Source organism: Saccopteryx leptura, chromosome 2 (genome assembly GCF_036850995.1).
Source record: "Saccopteryx leptura isolate mSacLep1 chromosome 2, mSacLep1_pri_phased_curated, whole genome shotgun sequence".
NCBI lineage: Eukaryota > Metazoa > Chordata > Mammalia > Chiroptera > Emballonuridae > Saccopteryx > Saccopteryx leptura.
The window spans coordinates 126,626,013-126,650,893 of record NC_089504.1 but is presented as its reverse complement, the minus strand read 5'-3'; the positions used below and the strand labels follow the sequence as shown (position 1 = coordinate 126,650,893).

The window sequence follows — 24,881 nt, the reverse complement described above, 5'->3', positions numbered from 1 at the left end:
ATTTGTTAAAATTAATAATGTACTCTGATCAGATAGCTCAACTGGTTAGAGCATCCTCATGAAGCAGAGAGGTTGCTGGTTCGATCCCTGGTCAGGGCACATACAGGAATAGATTGATGTTCCTGTCTCTCTCTCATTCTCTCCCTTCCTCTCTCTAAAATCAATAAAACAAATATTAAAAATAAATAAATAAAATAAAGGATGCATTGAAAGTAGAAAAATAAGAGATTTTTTTTTATTTTAATGGGGTGACATTGATAAATCAGGGTACATATGTTCAGAGAAAACATCTCCAGGTTATTTTGACATTTGATTATGTTACATACCTATCACCCAAAGTCAAATTGTCTCCCGTCACCTTCTATCTGGTTTTCCTTGTGCCCCTCCTCTCCCTCCCTTACCCGCCCAACCACCACACTCTAGTCCATGTCTCTGAGTCTTGTTTTTATGTCCCAAGAGATTTCTAAGTTAGAGTACATACAGTTCCCTCCCTACTTTGACCCGAGGCCACATTCTTCCTAAAAACTACCAAGATTCTTCTTTCCAGTTGAAGTCCCACTAGACTTCATCTTCCATTCTCTGCTTTGAACTCTCATTGTCATATGGTTTCTCCAATTTCTGACCTCTTCTCTTATTTCTCCTAGATTCTTCCAGTGTCTTTTCCTCCCCAAGATGCTATATTTATTTGTCTTCAATTCTATTTATTTCAGCATATGAGAAGATTGGGATCCTCTCCTACTGTCTAAACAAGAGGTTCAGTCCAAAATCCTGGTCTCCATTTGCGAATAAGAAAGAGAAAGGAAATTAAAATTAGATAGCTCTGTGGTAACTTTGGTGTGTTGATTTGGTAATAATTAGCACATTAGAGTCAAAGCTAAAATATGGTATCAAAAGAATCAAATATAAGATGACGTCAGAGTAATGGCGGGGTAGGAAGCGATACCGATAAATCTCCCCCAAAACTCAACAAGATCTTCAACCAGAAACAGAAAAACCTATACTTGGAGCTTCCAGATGCTTCGCAATACACCCAAAGGTATGATTGAGTGAAAAATTGGCTAAATATATAACCAAACCCCGAAGGAAATAGGGAGTAAGAAATGCTCCGCCTTCCTCACTAACCTAAACAGGGCGGCTTTCTCTGGTAACTGTGAATATAGAAACTGAGGCGGGCAAAGGGGGTGAATACAAACGGCCGAACCAGGCTGTGGCACGGAGATCCAAGCCGAGGAAAATCTGATCCTGTGGCAACCCGGGCAATACAAGCTAACACTCGCGCCAAACCCAAACAAAGAAAGACAAGCGGCGCGGCCATTTTACCCGGTCTCCTGGTCGGTGCGCAGTTAGTGGGCGAGAGATTTCTTCCTAGGCCCCGGGAGTCAGTGCCCGTGTTGCCCCACGGAGAGGCAGGGTCAGAGGCCTTTCTGTGGGCCGAGGGCAGAGTCTCTGGGCAGCCCCAGCGCCCTGGGAAAGCCACGCACGGGAGGGAGTGAGAACTAATTCCAATGGTGGAGATTTTCCTTGCCGAGGGTGTTTCACTCAGAGGGAATCGCGGCCGGCCTCATATCCGGGTTTGCGCGCGCAGATAAGGAGTGAGCGATTCCTCCCAGTGCCTCGGCAGTGCGCACCCGTGTTATCGCACAGAGGGGCAGAGTCAGGGGCCTTTGTGTGGGCCAAAGCGGAATCTCGGGCCGCCCCAGCACCTTGCAAAAGCCGCGCACGGGGACGGAGCGAGACTCAATTCCAACGCTGCAACTTTTCCCTGCGGTCGGGGGTTTCACTCAGAGCGTGAGACTGCTGGCCGGATATCCTGGTCTGCGCGCGCAGCCAGTGAGTGAGAGTTTTCTCCAAGCGCCCCGGAAGTGGGCACCCGCTTGTGTTACCGGACAGAGTGGCAGAGCCAGAGATCTGTGAGTGGGTGGAAAGCCCGCCTGATTATGCTAGCAGCTCTGACTGACTGAGCCTTACCCAGAGCCCTGTGCTGAGTGGAAATAGAGTGGGGAGTTGCCAGCTCTTTGAGCCTCTTACTATCCAGGCAGAGGCAGCAGCAACCCCATAGCTGGATTATCAGGCTACTAATTGAGGAAGGAAAGACTAGAAGAAAGGCTCCAGGAACACGGACTCTCTCACTGTCGGAGCCTATAAATGCTAATAGCCTCGACTGCCAACGAGACTAAGCACAATACATGACATTGCCATAGAGACTTATCAACTGCAAACCTCCACCTGAGCGTGGCAAAGGGGCAAAACCCGGGGTACAGAGCCACCGACCAGGAAGAGGGAGAGAAAAGAAAAAGCAAGAAGATAACCTCTCAAAATCAAGAATAATCTGCAGACTTTATAACCTATTCAATTTTATTATATTTGTTCGTTTGTTTCTCTTATCTTCATTCTTGATACTTTTTTTTTTTTTCTCCTCCTCCAATTTGGCCGATTAACTCTCTACCGGTCTTACTCTCTCCTCTCCTTGAACTACACTACCCATAAGTGTTACATCTCCCATTATCTTTTCTCTTCTCTTCCTTTCTCTCTATGAGGGTTGCACTCCAAAACCCTTAACTCTCTCTCTCTCTCTCTCCTTTCTTTTTTCTTCTTTTAGTGGTTCCCTCTTTTTTTTTTCTCTCTCTCTCTCTTTCTTTTCTCCCTCTATATTAGTTTCTTCCTTTTTCCTTTACATCTCCTCTCATTCAAACCTCAATAACAAACAAATTATCTTATCTGGGACTCAAACTTATGTTTGTGGCATTTTGGGGGGTTTTTACTTCACCTTTTTAACTCACTAGCAGTGCTCCCATCCCTGGCTCTCCATATTATCTAGTTCTTGTTCCACTAAATACAATAGTAATTTTTTAATTTGTCCCCTCATTTTTCCATTTTCCTCTTAATCCTCTCATCATAACTCTTAGACAACCAACACCTAAAAGCAAATCATTTTATTCTTGACCCAAATTTTTTCCTTATTTGCTTTTTGTTGATCCATACGCTCTTTTTTTTCTTTTTTCTTTCTTTTTTTTTTCTTTTTTTTGCCCCTTTATTACTTTTCCCCAATTCAGGCCCTCCATCACAGGCATTGTTTGTTATAATTCACAGTCCACCACAAGATTTTATCAAGAAAGAGGGGAGAGGAGAGGAGAGGAAAAAAGGAGGGGGGGGAATAATTTCCTTTTTTTTTTTTTTTTTTTTTTTTTAATTTTTTATTTTATTTTATTTTTCTTTATTTCATTATTAATTTTTTTTTAAAAAAAACAACTCTTTTCGATTTTTTTTAAATTTTTTTAAACTTTTTATTCTTTATTAAATCTCATTAATACTATCAACAAAACCACCCTCAGATGCCATTAAGGAAGAGAAAATCAAATATCATGGATACAAAAGAAAGAGAGGTAACACAGCTAGATGAGGAAAAATCTATGGAGAAAAAATTTAATATATTGGAAACCTTGGAGCTAAATGACAGAGAATTCAAGATAGAAATCCTAAAAATCCTCCGAGATATACAAGAAAACACAGAAAGGCAATTTAGAGAGCTCAGAAAACAACTCAATGAACACAAAGAATATATGTCCAAGGAAATTGAAACTATAAAAACAAATCAAACAGAGATGAAAAACTCAATTCATGAGCTGAAAAACGAAGTAACAAGCTTAGCTAATAGAACAGGTCAGATAGAAGAGAGGATTAGTGAAATAGAAGACAAGCAACTTGAGGCACAACAGAGAGAAGAAGAAAGAGACTCAAAATTAAAAAAAATGAGATAGCCCTACAAGAATTATCTGACTCCATCAAAAAGAATAACATAAGAATAATAGGTATATCAGAGGGAGAAGAGAGAGAAAATGGAATGGAGAACATACTCAAACAAATAATAGATGAGAACTTCCCAAGCCTGTGGAAAGAACTAAAGCCTCAAGTTCAAGAAGCAAACAGAACTCCAAGTTTTCTTAACCCCAACAAACCTACTCCAAGGCATATCATAATGAAATTGACACAAACCAACAGCAAAGAAAAAATTCTCAAGGCAGCCAGGGAAAAGAAGAATACAACATATAAAGGAAGGCCCATTAGACTATCATCAGATTTCTCAGCAGAAACTCTACAAGCTAGAAGAGAATGGACCCCAATATTTAAAGTCCTGAAAGAGAGGAACTTTCAGCCACGAATACTATACCCATCAAAGCTATCCTTCAAATATGAAGGAGAAATAAAAACATTCACAGATACAGAAAAGATGAGGGAATTTATCATCAGAAAACCCCCACTCCAGAATTACTAAAGGGGGTTTCTCCAATCAGATACAAAGAACAAAAAAAAAAACAGAGCCACAAGTAAAAGCTCCAAGAAGAACACAATAAAACCAAATTTAAACTGTGACAACAACAAAAAGAAAGAGGGGGAGAAGATGGAGATTAACAGTAGCAAAGGACGATGGAGTGCAAAAGTACTCACAAAATAGTTCGCTACAATGAACAGGGTAGGGACCCTTTTCATTATTCAAAGGTAACCACCATTGAAAAAACCACCACAGAAGCACATGAGATAAAAAAGATAGCAACAGTGGAAAGATGTATGGAATACAACCAAATAAAAACAAAAGATAGAAAAACAAAAGAGAAGGATCAAACAAGACACAAAACTAACAGAAAGCAAGATATAAAATGGCAATAGGGAACCCACAAGTATCAATAATTACACTAAATGTAAACGGATTAAACTCACCAATAAAAAGGCACAGAGTAGCAGAATGGATTAAAAAAGAAAATCCAACTGTATGCTGCCTACAGGAAACTCATCTAAGTAACAAGGATAAAAACAAATTCAAAGTGAAAGGCTGGAAAACAATACTCCAAGCAAATAACATCCAAAAAAAAAGCAGGTGTAGCAATACTCATATCGGATAATGCTGACTACAAGACAGGAAAAGTACTCAGAGACAAAAATGGCCATTTCATAATGGCTAAGGGGACACTGAATCAAGAAGACATAACAATTCTTAATATATATGCACCAAACCAAGGAGCACCAAAATATATAAGACAGCTACTTATTGATCTTAAAACAAAAACTGACAAAAATACAATCATACTTGGAGACCTCAATACACCGCTGACGGCTCTAGATCGGTCATCCAAACAGAGAATCAACAAAGACATAGTGGCCTTAAACAAAACACTAGAGCACCTGGATATGATAGACATCTACAGGACATTTCATCCCAAAGTGACTGAGTATACATTTTCTCCAGTGTACATGGATCATTCTCAAGAATTGACCATATGTTGGGCCACAAAAACAACATCAGCAAATTCAGAAAAATTGAAGTTGTACCAAGCATATTTTCTGATCATAAAGCCTTGAAACTAGAATTCAACTGCAAAAAAGAGGAAAAAAATCCCAAAAAAATGTGGAAACTAAACAACATACTTTTAAAAAATGAATGGGTCAAAGAAGAAATAAGTGCAGAGATCAAAAGATATATACAGACTAATGAAAATGACAATACTACATATCAGAATCTATGGGATGCAGCAAAAGCAGTGATAAGAGGGAAATTCATATCACTTCAGGCATATATGAACAAACAAGAGAGAGCCCAAGTGAACCACTTAACTTCACACCTTAAGGAACTAGAAAAAGAAGAACAAAGACAACCCAAAACCAGCCGAAGAAAGGAGATAATAAAAATCAGAGCAGAAATAAATGAATTAGAGAACAGAAAAACTATAGAAAAAATTAATAGAACAAGGAGCTGGTTCTTTGAAAAGATCAACAAAATTGACAAACCCTTGGCAAGACTTACCAAGGAAAAAAGAGAAAGAACTCATATAAACAAAATCCAAAATGAAAGAGGAGAAATCACCACGGACACCGTAGATATACAAAGAATTATTGTAGAATACTATGAAAAACTTTATGCTACTAATTCAACAACCTAGAAGAAATGGATAAATTCCTAGAAAAATACAACCTTCCTAGACTGAGTCAAGAAGAAGCAGAAAGCCTAAACAGACCTATCAGTAGAGAAGAAATAGAAAAAACCATTAAAAACCTCCCCAAAAATAAAAGTCCAGGCCCTGACGGCTATACCAGCGAATTTTATCAAACATTCAAAGAAGACTTGGTTCCTATTCTACTCAAAGTCTTCCAAAAAATTGAAGAAGAAGCAATACTTCCAAACACATTTTACGAAGCCAACATAACCCTCATACCAAAACCAGGCAAGGATGGCACAAAAAAAGAAAACTACAGACCAATATCTCTAATGAATACAGATGCTAAAATACTAAACAAAATACTAGCAAATCGAATACAACAACATATTAAAAAAATAATACATCATGATCAAGTGGGATTCATCCCAGAATCTCAAGGATGGTTCAACATACGTAAAACGGTTAACGTAATACACCATATCAACAAAACAAAGAACAAAAACCACATGATCTTATCAATAGACGCAGAAAAGGCTTTCGATAAAATACAACACAATTTTATGTTTAAGACTCTCAACAAAATGGGTATAGAAGGAAAATATCTCAACATGATAAAGGCCATATATGATAAACCATCAGCTAACATCATATTAAATGGCACTAAACTGAAGGCTTTCCCCCTTAAATCAGGAACAAGACAGGGTTGTCCACTCTCTCCACTCTTATTTAATGTGGTACTAGAGGTTCTAGCCAGAGCAATCAGACAAGACAAAGAAATAAAAGGCATCCATATCGGAAAAGAAGAAGTAAAGGTATCACTTTTTGCAGATGATATGATACTATACATCGAAAACCCCAAAGAATCCACAAAAAGACTACTAGAAACAATAAGCCAATACAGTAAGGTCGCAGGATACAAAATTAACATACAGAAGTCAATAGCCTTTCTATATGCCAACAATGAAACAACTGAGAAGGAACTCAAAAGAATAATCCCCTTCACGATTGCAACAAAAAAAATAAAATACTTAGGAATAAACATAACAAAGAATGTAAAGGACTTATATAATGAAAACTATAAACCATTGTTAAGGGAAATCGAAAAAGATATAATTAGATGGAAGAATATACCTTGTTCTTGGCTAGGAAGAATAAATATAATCAAGATGGCTATATTACCCAAAGCAATATACAAATTTAATGCAATTCCCATCAAACTTCCAATGACATTTTTTAAAGAAATAGAGCAAAAAATCATCAGATTTATATGGAACTATAAAAAACCCCGAATAGCCAAAGCAATCCTAAAGAAAAAGAATGAAGCTGGGGGCATTTCAATACCTGACTTCAAACTCTATTATAGGGCCACGACAATCAAAACAGCATGGTATTGGCAGAAAAATAGACACTCAGACCAATGGAACAGAATAGAAAGTCCAGAAATAAAACCACATATATATAGTCAAATAATATTTGATAAAGGGGCCAACAACACACAATGGAGAAAAGAAAGCCTCTTCAACAAATGGTGTTGGGAAAACTGGAAAGCCACATGCAAAAGAATGAAACTGGACTACAGTCTCTCCCCCTGTACAAAAATTAACTCAAAATGGATCAAAGATCTAAACATAAGACCTGAAACAATTAAGTACATAGAAGAAGACATAGGTACTCAACTCAGGGACCTGGGTTTTAAAGAGCATTTTATGAATTTGACTCCAATGGCAAGAGAAGTGAAGGCAAAAATTAATGAATGGGACTACATCAGACTAAGAAGTTTTTGCTCAGCAAGAGAAACTGATAACAAAATAAACAGAAAGCCAACTAAATGGGAAATGATTTTTTCAAACGACAGCTCAGATAAGGGCCTAATATCCAAAATATACAAAGAACTCATAAAACTCAACAACAAACAAACAAACAATCCAATAAAAAAATGGGAAGAGGATATGAATAGACACTTCTCCCAGGAAGAAATACAAATGGCCAACAGATATATGAAAAGATGCTCATCTTCTTTAGCTATTAGAGAAATGCAAATCAAAACGGCAATGAGATACCACCTCACACCTGTTCGATTAGCTGTTATTAGCAAGTCAGGTAACAGCAAATGTTGGAGAGGCTGTGGAGAAAAAGGAACCCTCATACACTGTTGGTGGGAATGTAAAGTAGTACAACCATTATGGAAGAAAGTATGGTGGTTCCTCAAAAAACTGAAAATAGAACTACCTTATGACCCAGCAATCCCTCTACTGGGTATATATCCCAAAAACTCAGAAACATTGATACGTAAAGACACATGCAGCCCCATGTTTATTGCAGCATTGTTCACAGTGGCCAGGACATGGAAACAACCAAAAAGCCCATCAATAGATGACTGGATAAAGAAGATGTGGCACATATACACTATGGAATACTACTCAGCCATAAGAAATGATGACATCGGAACATTTACAGCAAAATGGTGGGATCTTGATAACATGATACGAAGCGAAATAAGTAAATCAGAAAAAAACAGGAACTGTATTATTCCATACGTAGGTGGGACATAATAGTGAAACTAAGAGACATTTATAAGAGTGTGGTGGTTACGGGGGGGAGGGGGGAATGGGAGAGGGATAGGGGGTGGGGAGGGGCACAAAGAAAACAAGATAGAAGGTGACAGAGGACAATCTGACTTTGGGTGGTGGGTATGCAACATAATTGAACGACAAGATAACCTGGACTTGTTATCTTTGAATATATGTATCCTGATTTATTGATGTCACCCCATTAAAAAAATAAAATTATATAATAATAAAAAAAAAAAAAAAAAAAAAAAAAAAAAAAAAGAATCAAATATAAAAATAAAAAAGTTTATCTTTTCCCAGTGCAAGGTGAGTAACTGAGTCTTTTCTAGGAAATCATCTTAGGAACCTAGGTCTTGCTCCCAAATTTGCTCAAGATATCATAGCCAGTAGAAAAGAAAAGAAGACGAATAAACTCAGGTGAGCATCTCTTGGACAGGTGTGGTGAAAGCTACACATTTCTTTTTTACTCATATTCTACTGGCACAGACTTAGTCATTTGGCCTTGCACAGCTGGGAGTGGAGGCAACTCTGTGCCCAAGATGAAAGAAAAAAGTGACTTGGGGTGAGAGAGCTAAATAAAAGGTACTATAAAAGAAATTAGAGAAAATGAGGGCTTGGAACTGTATGTGCATTTGCTTTACTGTGAAAAAGAATCAGAGATGATCAGAAGGATTTCTATAGGATGGGGGAAAAAAGAATGATAATCACTGGAAATAGGACAATTAGAAGAATAATCAAAAAAATTTGTAAGTCTCATAAATATAATATTTATAAATTGAGTTTGAACTGGTAGATGTCTTTGTGGTTAAGCACTGGAAATGGAGTGCAGGTCAATGGATAGCATAAGCTAAGCAGATATGGGGGTCATCCACAGAGAGGCAACGCCATGGGAATAAAGGAAAGAGAAGAGGAATTGATTAGAGATAAAAATTATCAGAAGTGTGAGGAAAGAGAACAATGTAATTAGGAATTTGAATTTTTTTTAAAGTAGACTTTAGAAAATGAGAAGATAATCAAAGCATGATCTCATAGAAACGAATAGAAGAAGAAATTTCTAAAATGGTGTTTACATGATACAGAGGTCAAAAAGAGTGAGGGTTTAGTACCCTCAAAGTCACCCCATTCATTAAGGAAGTTGTTTATAGTAACTTCAAAAGAGCAGTGATTTAGTCCATTTGATCTGCTATAATGTATAACTACTGACAGGGCAGCTGAACAATAAAAATTTATTTTTCATAGTTCTGGTGGCCGGAAGTTAAGATCAGGGTACCAGTACAGTTGGGTGAGACCCCTCTTCTAGGTTTTAAACTTCTGGTATCCCCAAATGTTGAAGGGGGCTGTATGGCCAGTGTTTGCCACTGATGTGGCCATGCAGGTTATCACTGAATTCGAACAGAGAGTAAAGAAAAAGTGGAGCCAAAAAGTGGTGGGCCACTCTGCTTATTAAACTCTCGCACTGGCCAATGAGCAAACACAGAGAAAACACTTCCCTCTCATTTCAAGGCTCCCAAAGCCCTGACATATTCTCTGGTTCCACAACCAGGAGAATCTTCTCTGGTTTTTCCTTGAATCAAAGGTCAAAGGCTCCCTGTCTCAGCGGAGCTTGCAAACAACCTGGGCCAACCAAGACCACTCCTCTAGAGCCTGACCTGTGGTGGCGCAGTGGATAAAGCGTCGACCTGGAAATGCTGAGGTTGCCGGTTCGAAACCCTGGGCTTGCCTGGTCAAGGCACATATGGGAGTTGATGCTTCCAGCTCCTCCCCTACTTCTCTCTCTCTCTCTCTCTCCCTCTCCTCTCTAAAATGAATAAATAAATAAACTTTAAAAAAAAAAAAAAAAAAAAAAAAAAAAGACCACTCCTCTAGCAAACAGCGAAACAGTGGCCCTTCCCAAGCAGGAATGCAATCGCAATTTGCGATCAACTGCCCTGTTCTGAGCGCGCGCGCGCACACACACACACACACACACACACACACACGGCTGCCTTGTGCCATTTTTTAACAATAAAAGTGAGAAAACTCAAAAAATACAAATTTTACAAACAAACTCATTTGCCCAACAGGGGCTACAGTGCAATGTGGGATCTCTTTTATAAGAGCACCAACCTCATTCATGAGGATCCATCTCATGAATCACCCCCTAAAGGTCCCATCTTCTAACACCATCACATTGGGTGTAAGGATTCCAAAGTGAATTTGGGGGTCCATAAACATTCAGACCATAGCAAGGAGTTCAAGTACACAGATAACAGGATGTTTAAGCAATGAGTCAAGGAAGCCCACAGCCATGTTTGCACAGAAAGTAAAGAGGAGATGGTCATGTGCTGGTCTTTTCAGCCACAAGCCCCACATACTGGAAACAATGTCAATGAAAATGTAGATGTGCAAACACAAAAACTCAGAGCAAGTCAGAGCAGTTCCTATATAAATATTGGTAGCGTGGACGATCTATATTTTCCTTTGCTGTAGACAAATAATTTGTTTTCTACTTAATCAAATAAAGTCTTAGTGTCATATTTCTTTTATTCCTTTCCTGATTAGTTCATTATTAGTCCAATAGCAGAGGTATTTTTATTAGTATAAATGCTATAGGGAAGGATAATTTATAATAATTAACCTATTGATAGTGTAATTTTTTACTAATTAACTAATTGCTTTCATTATTTTTAACTTCCTTGTAAGTACTAAGAAATGGAAATACAAAAATGACTGAATAACAAAAACAGCCAAGGGGTTAAATATGAAAACCCCTGGAAAATACTGAATTATGTGTTGGGGTTGGGGGACCAGAAATAAAGAGAACTGGAATACTTCAAAGAGGAAATGAATTTGAGATGATCCTTAAAAAATATTTAAGAGAGATTTTAAAAATGGGTAGAGGTAGTCAGTTTTCAAGACAGATAAAAAGACTATATTCACAAGCTTTACAGTGAAGTGCATAGGGGTATGGATCAGAGTGGCAGGAGATGAAAGATAAGGCTGGAGAAGTAAGGTCTGTGAAGAATTATGTATACTTTGCTAAAAATCCGCTTTTATTTTCTGAAGGTACGAGGGAGCCATAATTCTGTCATCAGTGCATAAGTCAAATATAAAAGAAACCTAAGACAGTAATTTTCAAAGCTAACACACTCATTCATAAGGAATGAATGTGTTCTAAACTGCAACATGGCTGTGGAACAATTCCAGAATATGAGTACTATAACAGAAGTAGAATCTCCAGCACTGGAGTGTCAGAAAGAGGCAAAGGCGAACCTTGAACTAAAGTTTGTAGAGCTTAAATATGTAAACTATGAGCATTATCTTATATCCTAGAATGTCATTTATATTGATTCCCTGGACCCTCAATATTTTGTAAATTCAGCACTAGTATGCTAGTACTCTCAGAATTACCAATGAGGAAAGAGACTCAGCTTTCGAACACCCAGTTAATATGTGGCAGAGCTGAGATTCAACCCAGAGATTAAAACCATCTAAGTCATCATCTGGAAATGCACAATATAATTGCACATACTTTAAACAGGTGTTGTGAAAATTAAATGAGATTATGTTCATAAAGCACTTAACCCAGTGCCTGGCTTTACCACATGTTAGTATAGAAATACTAAGGTTATACAAGGCAAGTGGGCATGAGGATGAAAAATGAGATGGCACCTGTGGCAAAGTGATGGACTCTGATGTCAGTGGTCGGTCATGACACCTGCAGGGAGAGAGGACCAAGAGGGTTAGAGAGGAAACCTGAAGCTTTGGAATAGATAGCCTTATAGTAGAAAAAGAGAAGCAGAGGTCTAATAATCTAACACTTGGAGTTGCATATTAAAAATATTATGGTTCAATAATCATTCTTTTAAAAAATATTTTATTTAAACAATTAATTTTAATGGGGTGACATTGATCAATTAGAGTACATAGATTCTCAATAATCACTTTTAAGAAAATGAAACAAAAAAGCAAATATTTACTATTTAGCTATTTGAGTACTACAATGATCTTCCAGAATATTTAAATTGTTTCATCTGTTGACTAAATCATCTGTTGGAGAATACTATTAATCTAAAGTTCACTATCAATAAACATTTTCAAACAACACTTATTCTAGTCAGATATCTGAAGAACAAATGGTTTTCTTTCATCTTTTCATTCCCTCAGTAAATATTTTATACTCTTTGGGGAAATAGGTTTAGGATATAAACTAAGTAGACATGTGGATAATTTTTAAATAAGAGCAAAATTTAATAAAAAGAACCCCTTGCTTTTATAACAGGAAAACACCTACTCAGGTTAAAAGGTTTTGGGCAATTTAATTAAAAAAAAAAAGGTTATAGGCATACTAACATACACAACTTTAGGCTATAATTTCTAAGAAGACTGCAATTAAATAGATTTCTGCCAAACTCTGCATCATTAAATAAAAATTTAAAGTGAAATTGATTCATAATCTATAACTATTTGAGATAATTGTTGTATTTTGTTCTTTATTAGTAATATTAATTAGTGATCACTAAAATAACACGAGAATATAAGAGATGTACTAACACCATGGATTAATTTAACTTCAGAAGAACTTTCAATGTTTTTTTTGCCCTCAATTTGTTTGACAAGGTAAGCTTTAAGAAGAAAAGCAATCTAGACATCATCTTCAAATTAGCTGTTTAATAAATTAGCCGTTTAAAATTAGTTTTAGAAAGTGTTTGATTAGTAATGCTTTTTATATATTTTTATGAAAAGCCTGAATAATTTTATACTTAAAATAAATTAAGCTTAAAATTTTTACATGTGAACTTCAACATAATATGGTAGCCTGACCATTTTAATTGAAGTGTGTGAATAGTCTATAAACCAGCAATAAAACTAAGCTAAAATAAAAGACATTTTAGCATGATTTTTCATAATGAAGATATTCTAAATTTAATTAGATATAAAAGCAGGAATAGTTTATTTTTCAAAATAATCTTTCTTAAACGAGGAACTAACTTGTTTTTTAAATATCAAAAGTCTAATGGTTTCTCACTTTGCATTAATAATTCTTATGTTGATCCAATACAAGTTTATTGTTACCAGGCAATAGAATCTACTTCCTTTCAGAAACTCAATGAAATGTTTGCTTTTAGCTTACTGTATGTCAGGTATCTTTTAGAATAATCATGCAGAGACACTTCCTCTTGGAATTTAATTCTTTGTTTAAAAATTTAAAAAAATTATAATCAGAAGTATTTGTTTGTAACTAAAATGAAATTTCACATTTGTACGCTATATATTTGCTCCACACACAAAGAAGACACTTTGATCAATTTTAAGTAACAATTAAATTGCATGATATATACTTAAACTTCAAATTTCATATTAAAACAGTGTGTATCACCGTCAATATTTTACAGTAAAATATATCTTACAGAAAATAATTTTTCTAATTTTTCATCCATTCATTAACAAGTTTTTTGATAGGCATTGAGTGAATGTTGATTTTTTTTAAAATAAATTGCTTTCATGAAGGAAAACAATTTATTGGCTTCTCTCTCATATTTCCAGATCCCACAAATCACTATTCAGGATTAAAGTTTTGTGGAATGAACAGTTTTATAAATAGGCAATATAGCATTCACTAGATGGAAGTGATAAATACAGATAGATCAGAAACATTTTAAAGGTCGGGCTATCTCTACTCGAGTAATTGTAACAAACTGTCATTTATTAATTACTTTCCAAAAGTATTGAAATATAAAATCTACCTAGGCTCCTTATCCAGCTCCCGAAATGCAACGTTCATTCCAATTCGAACGGAGATAGTTTGTCCTACTGGAGCACTTGTACGGGAAGCCAGTCCATCTTCCTTGGGATTGGCTGTTGCCGTGGTTACACTTTGTTTGGAGCCTCTGGGCGCTGTCTTCCAACTAAGACGAGGGATTTAGCTGCTGGTGGGTGAGCCTAGACCCCTGGTGGTCGGTGTTTGTGGTGAAGGAGGAGAAGCAGCGCAGTGGGAGCACAGACGGAGCCAGAGGTCTCCCCGCAAGACCGGGCTCCAGAGGAGAGGCGGGGAGAAAGGGCCGAGGGCAGAGCTGGCTTCGCAGGTCTGTGAAGCTCGAGGCTTCCTTCAATTTGGGAGGTTTTTGGTAGCTCACTCAAAACTTGAAGATACACTCTAACCGTCCCTAAGTGAGGATTTCCTTCTCCCTCCCTGCTTCCCTATTTTTTCTTCCTTCTTCTTTTATATACATATATACATATATATGTGAAATTATATACATATATATGAAATTATATATATATGATTCTGGTTATTTTAAAAAGTAGATTTTGCTCCCCTTTTATTATAGTTGAACTATGGTTGAAAGATGTAATTACTTAAGATTTCCCATTTTTGCCAGCTTCAGCCAATTCTAAGTGAGTTATTGTCAGTTTGAAATGTTTAGTCCGTGTACCAGTGGAATCAACCTAGGGCTGCCCTGACCTCTCCTGCACCCGCAACTAAAGGAAACTATTGAAGGCTTGAAATGCAGCCAGTCGGAACTGAAACGTGCTGTAGGCAGAAATGGCATTCAAATAATTTAACAATGGGTTCTTCCCTAATGACCATTTTAAGTATAAAAAAAGATATACTGAAAAATAATTTATTATTTCATGCATTTAATACTTAAATAAGAACAATAAGAGGTACACAAAACTAGATTCTGTTATGAGTTTTAAAATATTAATGAAAATATTAAATAATACCTGATAAAAACAATAAAACTGTTATTTTTTATTTTTTCATTTGCTTCTTGATTGGCATCCTCACTTGTAATTTCTTTTCCACTTATGGACAGAATGAACATTACTATGGGCGCTTAGAATATGCTGTTGCTCAAATGAACTTTAAAAAAAGTAAGGAATGTAAATTTGTGATTTCCACACTGGGCAGTTTCCCAGGTATCCATCTTAGAGAGAACCCTGATTACTAGTGCCATTTTAACAACTGGTTCGCCAAACTCAACAAAAAATTACATATCGCTTCTCTCTAACCTGTGTGAACTGGCTGAATGCCACTACTGGCTGTAGGTATAAAATAAGCATCAGATTTTGAATATTTAGTGTGCAAACAAGAATGTAACCTTTTTTACATTGATCTTAATAATTTTCTATGATGACATGTCGAAATATTTTGTATAAAATAAACTTACTTTATACAAAATATTTTATACAAAATATATTTTGTATTTTATAGAAAATATTTAAAAATAAGTTTATTTTATACAAAATGTTTCAACATGTCATCAGTAGAAAATTATATATAAAGAATCCACAAAGCTCAGCAACAAACAAGCAAACAATCCAGTTAAAAAATAAGGACCTGGCTTGACCAGGCGGTGGCGTAGTGGATAGAGCGTCAGACTGGGTTGTGGAGGACCCAGGTTTGAGACCCCGAGGTCGTCAGCTTGAGCGTGGCCTCATCTGGTTCGAGCAAGGCTCACCAGCTTGAGCCCAAAGTTGCTGGCTTGAGCAAGGTGTCACTCGGTCTGTTGTAGCCCCTCAGTCAAGGCACATATGAGAAATCAATCAATGAACAACTAAGGAGCTGCAACGAAGAGTTGATGTTTCTCGTCTCTCTCCCTTCCTGTCTGTCTGTCCCTCTCTCTGACTCTCTCTGTCTCTGCCATAATAAAATAAAATAAAATAAAATAAAATAAAATAAAATAAAATAAAATAATGAGAATCTGAACAGACACTTCTCCCAAAAAGACTTACAAATGGCCAACAGATACATGAAAAGATATTCATCTTCACTAGGTATTAGAGGAATGCAAATAAAAACTACAATGGGATACTACCTCACACCTGTTAGATTAGGTTAGATTAGCTATCATCAACAAGACAGTTAATAACAAGTATTGGAGAGGATGTGGAGAAAAAGGAACTCTCATTCACTGCTGGTGGGAATGTAAACTAGTTCAACCATTATGGAAGAAAGTATGGTGGTTCCTCAAAAAATTAAGGATACAACTGCCATATGACCCAGGAATTCCTCTACTGGGTATCTACCCCAAAACTTGAAAACATTGGAACATAAAGACTCTTGCACCCTCATGTTCATCATGGCATTATTCACAGTGGCCAAGACATAGAAACAACCAAAATGTCCTTTCATAGAGGATTGGATAAAGAAAGTGTGGTACATATATACAATGGATACTACTCAGCCCTAAGAAATGATGACATAGTGATGTTAACAACAACATGGATGGACCTTGAGAACATTATACTGAGTAAAATAAGTAGATCAGAAAAAGTTAACTATATGATTTTACACATAGGTGGGATATAAAACTGAGACTCATGGACATAGATAAAAGTGAAGTGGTGGCCCTGGCTGGTTGGCTTAGTGGTAGAGTGTCAGCTTGGCATGTAGATGTCCTGGGTTTGATTCCTGGTCAGGGCACATAAGAGAAGTGACCATCTGCTTCTCTACTTTCCCCCCTGTCACTTCTCTATTTCTCTTTTCACTTCCCACAGCCATAGCTTGAGTGGAGCAAGTTGGCCCTAGGCACTGAGTATGGCTCCATGGCCTTGCCTTAGGTGCAGAAATGGATTGGTTGCTGAGCATGGCCCCAGATGGGCAGAGTATTTCCCGGTAGGGGGATTTCCAGGTCAATCCCAGTCAGGGAACATGCGGGAGCCTGTCTCTCTGCCTCCCCACTCCTTACTTAAGAAAAATTTTTTAAAAATGAAGTGGTTACCAGGAGGAGGAGGATGTGGGGGAGAGAATGGAGAGAAGGGAGTCAAGAGGGGCAAATGTATAGTGACAGAAAGTGATTTAACTTTAAGTGATGGGTATACAACATAATCAACATTTCAAATGCTATAGAAAATGTTTACTTGAAAACTATGTAGTCTTATTGATCAACATTGCCCTGTTAAATTAAATTTTCTAAATAAAATTTGAAAAAAAAATATATTATTAAAATTCACTTGTTTCTCTTTACTTTTTAGAAATGTTGCTACTAGAAAATTTAAAATTACATATGTGCTTGAATATGTAATTGGACAGGGCTGATCTAAAGAGGCAGTGGATGAACTCATAAGGAAAATGACTCTTACCTTTACCTTATTCTCCTACTTTTCTTTCTACATAAAGTTTTGTGTATTTATGTATTCTACTTTGTAGCCACATTTAAACAAACACAACTAATATCTGCCTAAACTTTGAATTGCACTTTAGTTTTATTACAGGATGGCATTTTGCACTGGGAGATTTGTTTTGTTTTCTTTTAGATACAGTAGGTTGTGGATAAAATTCAATGTTTTAAAACTAGCTTTTAAAATTATGAAATTAGTACATATTTATTATTAAAATATTTTTCAACATAAAGGTATCAAATGAAAATTAAATATTTCTCAATGTCTTCCAGAAAGTTGTCTAAACAAAAAGAGTGTGTGTGTACTTACATAAAAGCGATACTACTTTGAGTTTGTTTCTACCACTTGCCTTTTTTCAATGATTTATTTATTCTTGGCTACATTTTCAAAGAAGTACAATGAGTGTGTGTGATTTTTTTTTGAAGGACTTGTATTTTATTTTATTCTATGGATTATAATTTATTTAACTGTTTTCTTAGTAAATAGTTAGGATATCTTTAACTTTTATTGATGTAATAAAAAAGAATACAGCACCTTGGCCAGTTGGCTCAATAGTGGAACATCAACCTGGTGTGTGGAAGTACCAGGTTTGATTCTGGGTCAGAGAACACAGGAGAAGCAACCATCCGTTTCTCCACACTTCCCCTTCCCTTTCTCTCTCTCCCCCCACAACCTGCAGCCATGGCTTGGTTGGAGCATGTTGGCCCCGGGCACTGATGATGGCTCCATGGCCTTGCCTCTGGTGCTAAAATAGCTCGATTGCTGAACAGTGGTGCACCATAGAAGATTTCCACCCAGTATGGGGCTTGCCAGGTGGATCCCAGTTGGGGTGCATGCAGAAGTCTGTCTCTCTGCCTCCCTGCCTCTCACTTAATAAAAAGTAACTAACTAAATAATACAGAAATATCTTTCATAACACTGTCCAGTGTCTCCCAATGGTAATATATTATAAACTATAGTATAATAATATGATCAGCATGTTGATATTGATACAATTTGCTTATCTTATTCAGATTTCCTCAATTTTACTTGTACTTATTTGGGTGTATATGTTATATACAATTTTTAGTATCTGAATATCTTCACTTATCTACTACCACAATCAAGATACTGAACAGTTCTGTCATTATAAGGATCTCTCATGTTGCCCTTTTATCACTGTAACCACCTTTCTCCATACCAGTCCATGCCCAACTCCTGCCAATCACTAATATGTTCTTCATTTATAACATTGTGATATTTGAAAATGTTATAGAAATGGAATCATAAAGTATTTCATGCTTTGGTTTCTCGGCATATTCCAAGTATATTCATGGAGATTCATCTCTATTGTGGCATGTATCAATAGTTCATTCTTTTTAGTGCTAAGTATTATTCCATGGTATGCATATAGTAGAGTTCACCTTTGAAGGACATTTTGGTTGTTTCTATCTTGGGACTAATTAGGAATAAAACTGTGGTGAACATTCATATAGCAGTTTTTGTGTGAACAGAAGTTTTGATTTTTGTGGGCTAAATGCCCAAGAATATAAGCAAAACATGTAGATAAGTCAAATTAAATCATTTATGTGTAAAATAAAGAAATGTAATATCTGTAGCTAGAGGAAAAGCAAGTACAGGAGTTTTTTGTTGTTGTTCTGTTTTCATCAACTCCTTGTTTTCATGAGAGGAGAGGGGGCTCAGTGAAATAAACATGTATGATGAGGCAGTAAACATAGAAACAGTAGATGGAGGACAGTTTAGTAGGAAAGCAGTTGTCAGAGTCAAAGTAGACAATTACACTTTATTATGAAGAGGGGCTCCTCTTCAGTAACATGGGTAAGGAGTGACTTCAGGAAAAAGATTTAAAAATGAGGGTGTTTAAAAAAAGAAAAATGAGTGTGTTTCAATTTCTTTGTTAAATAGACTACATACTCTATGACAGTGGTTCTCAAAGTGTGCGCCAGGGTGCACTGATGCACCATAGAAGATTTCCAGGTGTGCCCTATGGTATTCCAGAGAAATATGTGCCTGTTGGGGACCAAAAAACCAACAGGGATTTGGGGTTTTTGGAGTTTAGATTTTTGGGTGACAGAGGTGTGGGGAATTGGCTGTAAGCTGACAGTCTGCCCCAACCCTCCACCTCACTTGCCTGATTAGGTTACAAAAGGCTGTTAAGCTATGATGCTGGATTATTTACACTACCCACCACTTGCCTTTTTTCAACGATTTATTGTTTCATTTAATCAATTATTTGTAACACCTAACTCTGCTGTGAGTGCACCTGGTAGACCCACAAAATGTTAATTTTGAGATGAATGAGCAAAATAGAAAAAGAAAGAAAAGGAGAGATGGAGAGAGAGAAGGAAGAAAAGGAAGGAAGGAAGGAAGGAAGGAAGGAAGGAAGGAAGGAAGGAAGGAAGGAAGGAAGGAAGGAAGGAAGGAAGGAGGGAGGGAGGGAGGGAGGGAGGGAGGGAGGGAGGGAGGGAGGGAGGGAGGGAGGGAGGGAGGGAGGGAGGGAGGGAGGGAGAGAGGAAAAGCTATGAAGAAGACAGAAGTTGAAAAGCCAGGGACTTGAGGAAAGAATGGAAGTTTAGAATAGTTTGGAAAATAAAATCATGGCTGACTAGTGTAATCATTTTCAAAATTATTTTCACCAAGGCCCACAATAAAGAATTGGTTACATTGTAACTCTAGCACACATACATACATTCTTTAGAACTTAAAAAGAAATCTTTAGTATATATAGTGCAATTAAGTTTCTTTTCTGACCTATTTGACTTTTTCTATACTATTCTATCATTAAAAATTAATAATCAAGAGCTACTAAATTAATATTTTGATGAACTTATGGGTTATGATCTGCAACTAAAGGTTAGATGACATATTCAGAAGTATTGCTGGGCATATGAATAGCTTGACTGAACTTAGAGACCATTTGGTAGTGAAGAGCATAGGATTTGCATTCAGGATGTCTGAACTAGGATCCAGCCCCTGTTACTTACTAGCTTAATGACTATGGACAGTTAACTGACCTCTTCAAACCTAGATTTTCTCATTATACAATGGCTACAATGACCTTAAACCTGTTAAATTACTCTGAACATTATTCTAGAAGACAAATGTCTTCTAGTACCTGCCTTGTCACAGCCACTCAATACATGGAAGCTAATGATGGTGGTTATGAAGATTATGATGATGATGTAAAGATATACTGTAATATATCTTTATATTAACCCATATCTATTATAAACATTAGATATTTAAATGAAGTAAATATTGATTTTATATGCCATATATTACCATTCTGACATGTTATTATTGGAAAATGTGGCTCTCTCTGGTAAAATTAACTCGGAGTAATTGAGTAGAAACTAGCCATATGTTTCCCCATAATAGACTTAGATTATTCTCTTAAGAGTGTTTTAATCTCTGAATATTTAAGATGATCATAGACATCTTTCCATTACTCATTTTTAAGAGGATGAGTTTTACTGTGAAGTTGTTTTGTTCAGGAAGTTAAGTCAGTTCATTAATATAACTTTTCCCTTAGAGGAAATCTATTATTAGAGTTGACCATTTTATAATCAAACATTAAAGAAACAATGAATGATTGGAGAGAAAAATCAGTGTTCTTCAATATATGGTATGACCATAATAAGGTGTGATAAACGTTTGTTAAACTAAAACATATTTATATAGAACAATGCTGGATTATTATGACACATTAAAAAACATATAGCTTTTATTGGCATATTAGCATCTTTAATTTTCCCTCCTTCCTTCCTTCCTTCCTTCCTTCCTTCCTTCCTTCCTTCCTTCCTTCCTTCCTTCCTCCCTCCCTCCCTCCCTCCCTCCTTTCCTTTCCTTTCCTTTCCTTTCCTTTCCTTTCCTTTCCTTTCCTTTCCTTTCCTTTCCTTTCCTTTCCTTTCCTTTCCTTTCCTTTCCTTTCCTTTCCTTTCCTTTCCTTTCCTTTCCTTTCTTTTCTTTTCTTTTCTTTTCCTTTCTTTTCTTTTCTTTTTTCTTTCTGCCAGAGAGACAGAGAGACAGAAAGAGGGATAGATAGGGACAGACAGACAGGAAGGAGAGAGATAAGAACCACTAATACTTCACTGTGGCACCTTAGTTGTTTATTGATTGCTTTCTTATATGTGCCTTGACTGGAGGGGCTACAGCCAAGCCAGTGGCCCCTTGCTCAAGCCAGAGACCTTGGCCTCAAGCCAGAAACCATGGAGTCATGTCTATGATCCCACACTCAAGCCAGCAACCCCATGTTTGAAGCTGGTGAGCCCAAATTCTAGCCGAATAAGCCTGTGCTCAAGCTGGTCACCTGGGGATTTTGAACCCCTGGGTCCTCTGCATCTCAGTCTGACACTTTGTCTCCTGTGCCACTGCCTGATCAGGCACCTTTAAAATTTTTTTTAAATAGTTCTGTGTTTTATTATGAAGGATGATGGATGATGATGAAGATGATGCAAAGCTTAGAGAAGAAATAGAAGCAGAATTGGATAAAATTAGTATTTCTTCCTTGGAAAATGATGATGCTGACAGTGATTCAAAATCAGAAACCCAGAGTGATGATAGTGATACAGTAAGTGTCAAGTATTGGACTTTTGAGCCTTTTAATTGGAGTAATCTTTTCAGGAGATATATTACTTTCTCAATGTGTTTTGTATAGTTATTTCATGTTTAACTTTAGGATCACCTTTAAACAATATATATTGATATTTAAATATAAAAAGTATACTGAAGATAGACGTCACCTATAATTTTACATGTCTATATATTCATTTGGGGGTAAAATTGGAATTATAGTATATATATATTTATATTTGTATACTGCTTTTTTTTTTACTTAATCATGAACATTCTGATGTGATTACATATGGATGAAAGCAAAATTTATGTGAAAACTAAAGTCCCAGTGTTGGCCTCAGGCACTGAGGATAGCTTGGTTGATTCGAGTATTGTCCCCAGGTGGGGCTTGCCGGGTGGATCCCAGTCACGGCACTTATGGAAGTCTGTCTCACTCCCCTCCTCTCACTTAAAAAAAATCTACACTGTTTTTTTCCAAAAAAAAAACTAATTTTTCTGGTTTCAAAAAATAATTATACTTTAAGTTTTAATTAGAATTTCAATAACCTATATATAACTTTTGGGAAAAATAATACTTTTACATCATTATGTATTTTTATCTATAGCTAATTAAAGTGAAAAAATAAATCCTGAAAGTCTTCATTTGATTATAAAATTCAACAGAAACACAGATATGATTCATAACATCTGAAAATAAAAATCAAGTTTTCACCAAATGTATTTGTTTGCACTTTATATGCTTATTTTATTCCTCATTTAAATTTTTTTCTCAACTTTTTGATGTGGAATTAAAGAGGGAATATTTGATACATTGTTTTAATGAACAATTTTATAGTTTCTTTTATTACTGAAATTTTTAGGACTTTATTGAATTACCTGAGTCAGTTCTTCACTGTATTGACATCATACAGAATACGAGTAAAACTGCTGAAAAGCTCATTCTTCAAGACTTAGAAGATAATGATGTTTTAAGTAAGTACAGTTTTTATCTGCTTGGAAAATTTGTGTAAGTATAATTAACTTATGAGTTAGAAAATTAAACTGCTTCAAGTACTTATCTCTTATTTTATACATATGTATTTATCTATAATAATATCTGTAGCATATTGGATTGTTCTATTTAGTTCATACATTTGTTTTTCTTAATAACCTTTCTTATGTCTCCAGTAAATACCAGCCACCAACATTTGTTTCACCAGTCCTAATTAAAACCAGACATTCTATTAGTATACATTAAAGAAAATAAAACTAATCATGGGGCTATTTTAAAAGTATCAATTTTGACCCTGGCTGGTTGGCTCAGAGGATAGTGTCAGCCTGGCCTGTAAACATCTGGATTTGATCCCTGGTCTGGGCACAGATGAGAAGTAACCATCTTCTTCTCTTCCCTTCCCTCTCCCTCTTCTCTCTGTCTTTTCCTCTCTCTCTTCTCCTCTTGCAACCAGTGGCTTGATTGGTTCCATTGTCATCCTTGGGTGCTGAGGATAGTTCAATTGATTCAAGCATCAGCCCTAGACAAGGGTTGCTGGATGGATCCTGGTCAGGGTGCATGCGGGAGTCTGTCTCTCTGTCTCCCCTCCTCTCACTTAAAAGAATTATCAGTTTATACATCTGTTTGGAGAAAAATATAATTTATATAAAAGCCTAACAATCTTTATTTTCTCCAACTGAGCAAATTTACTTCTGAGAATTATTCTAAGCATAATAGAATGATCAAAGATTTAACTAGAAATATTTATGGCTTGGTTTTTAATGAAAAATTGCATTGCAACAATCTAGATGTTCAACAGGATCTTGGTGTGTTCAACAAAGTGAACTGTACTTACTTAAAAAAGGTAATTTAGACAGATTTTTAATGATATAAATATTCATGATACATTATTGAACTTTTTATAAAATTTAATGCCACTTATGCCAATACAGTATTAGCATAAATCATGATGTGATTAGTCACAGATATTCATTAAACAAATATTACTGCCTGAAAATACCTGTTCTAGCCATTGAGAATACAGCAGAGGACAAAATAGGCAAAAGTTCTCCCATATTATTCTAATGTTTCAGTGTGGATAGACAGACAATAAAGAAATAAATATGTAATATTTCAATAGAGATAGCTGCTGTAGAGGAAAAAAATCAAAATAAGAGGACAGAGTTTGGTGGTTGCTATTTTAGATAGGGTAGTCAAGGAAGGCCCTTCTGGGGAGGCAGTATTTGGAACTATGACAAAAGGTAAGCTATATGGATATCTTAACAAATGAGAAGATGAGCCATAAGGATATCTACAAAGCTGGTGTTCCAGAAAGAAAGAATAATAAAATCCAAGGCATTCAGAGTGGGCCTAATGTGCTTGAAGAACTAAGCCTTTGTGGCTGTACCTAAGAACACAAGGGGTCAGATCTATAAGGTTGTTATAAGCCATGTGGACTATTGCAATACTATGGTTAGTAATGAGAGCATTTGATTATAAATGAGGAAAACAGTCATATTCTAGAACCCAGTTTTTAAGGGAACCAGAAGGATTTATTGATGGATTGGTATAAATGAAAGACAAGAAGGTGGTTCCAAGATTTTTGTTCTTAGCATATGTATAAATAGATATGTAAAGAATTGCTGTATGTAGATGCTTCAAATTTCAGTAGTGATTATTTATAGTTGAGTTATGGGAAATTTTAGGGTATGTTCATTTATTTTTACT

General features: G+C 36.2%; 2 protein-coding genes across 9 annotated transcripts in view; one reads left to right on the top strand and one right to left on the bottom strand.

Moving 5' to 3' along the window:
- The window catches only part of TSPAN19 (tetraspanin 19), a 41,820-nt gene extending 29,621 nt beyond the window's left edge, over positions 1-12,199 (bottom strand). For all 3 annotated transcript variants that reach the window (XM_066365758.1, XM_066365760.1, XM_066365759.1), the window contains exon 1: positions 12,152-12,199. The gene's annotated coding sequence lies outside the window, so the exon portion shown is untranslated. The remainder of the gene's footprint in view (positions 1-12,151) is intronic.
- Positions 12,200-14,370: 2,171 nt separating this feature from the next.
- Positions 14,371-24,881, top strand: part of LRRIQ1 (leucine rich repeats and IQ motif containing 1) — a 257,738-nt gene continuing 247,227 nt past the window's right edge. For 3 of the 6 annotated variants that reach the window (XM_066368683.1, XM_066368687.1, XM_066368682.1), the window contains exons 1-3: positions 14,424-14,565; positions 22,037-22,178; positions 23,044-23,155. In XM_066368683.1, the coding sequence (XP_066224780.1) occupies positions 22,038-22,178; positions 23,044-23,155 (253 nt within the window). In that variant the 5' untranslated portion in view covers positions 14,424-14,565; position 22,037. The other 3 variants (XM_066368686.1, XM_066368685.1, XM_066368684.1) reach the window with 3 other exon arrangements.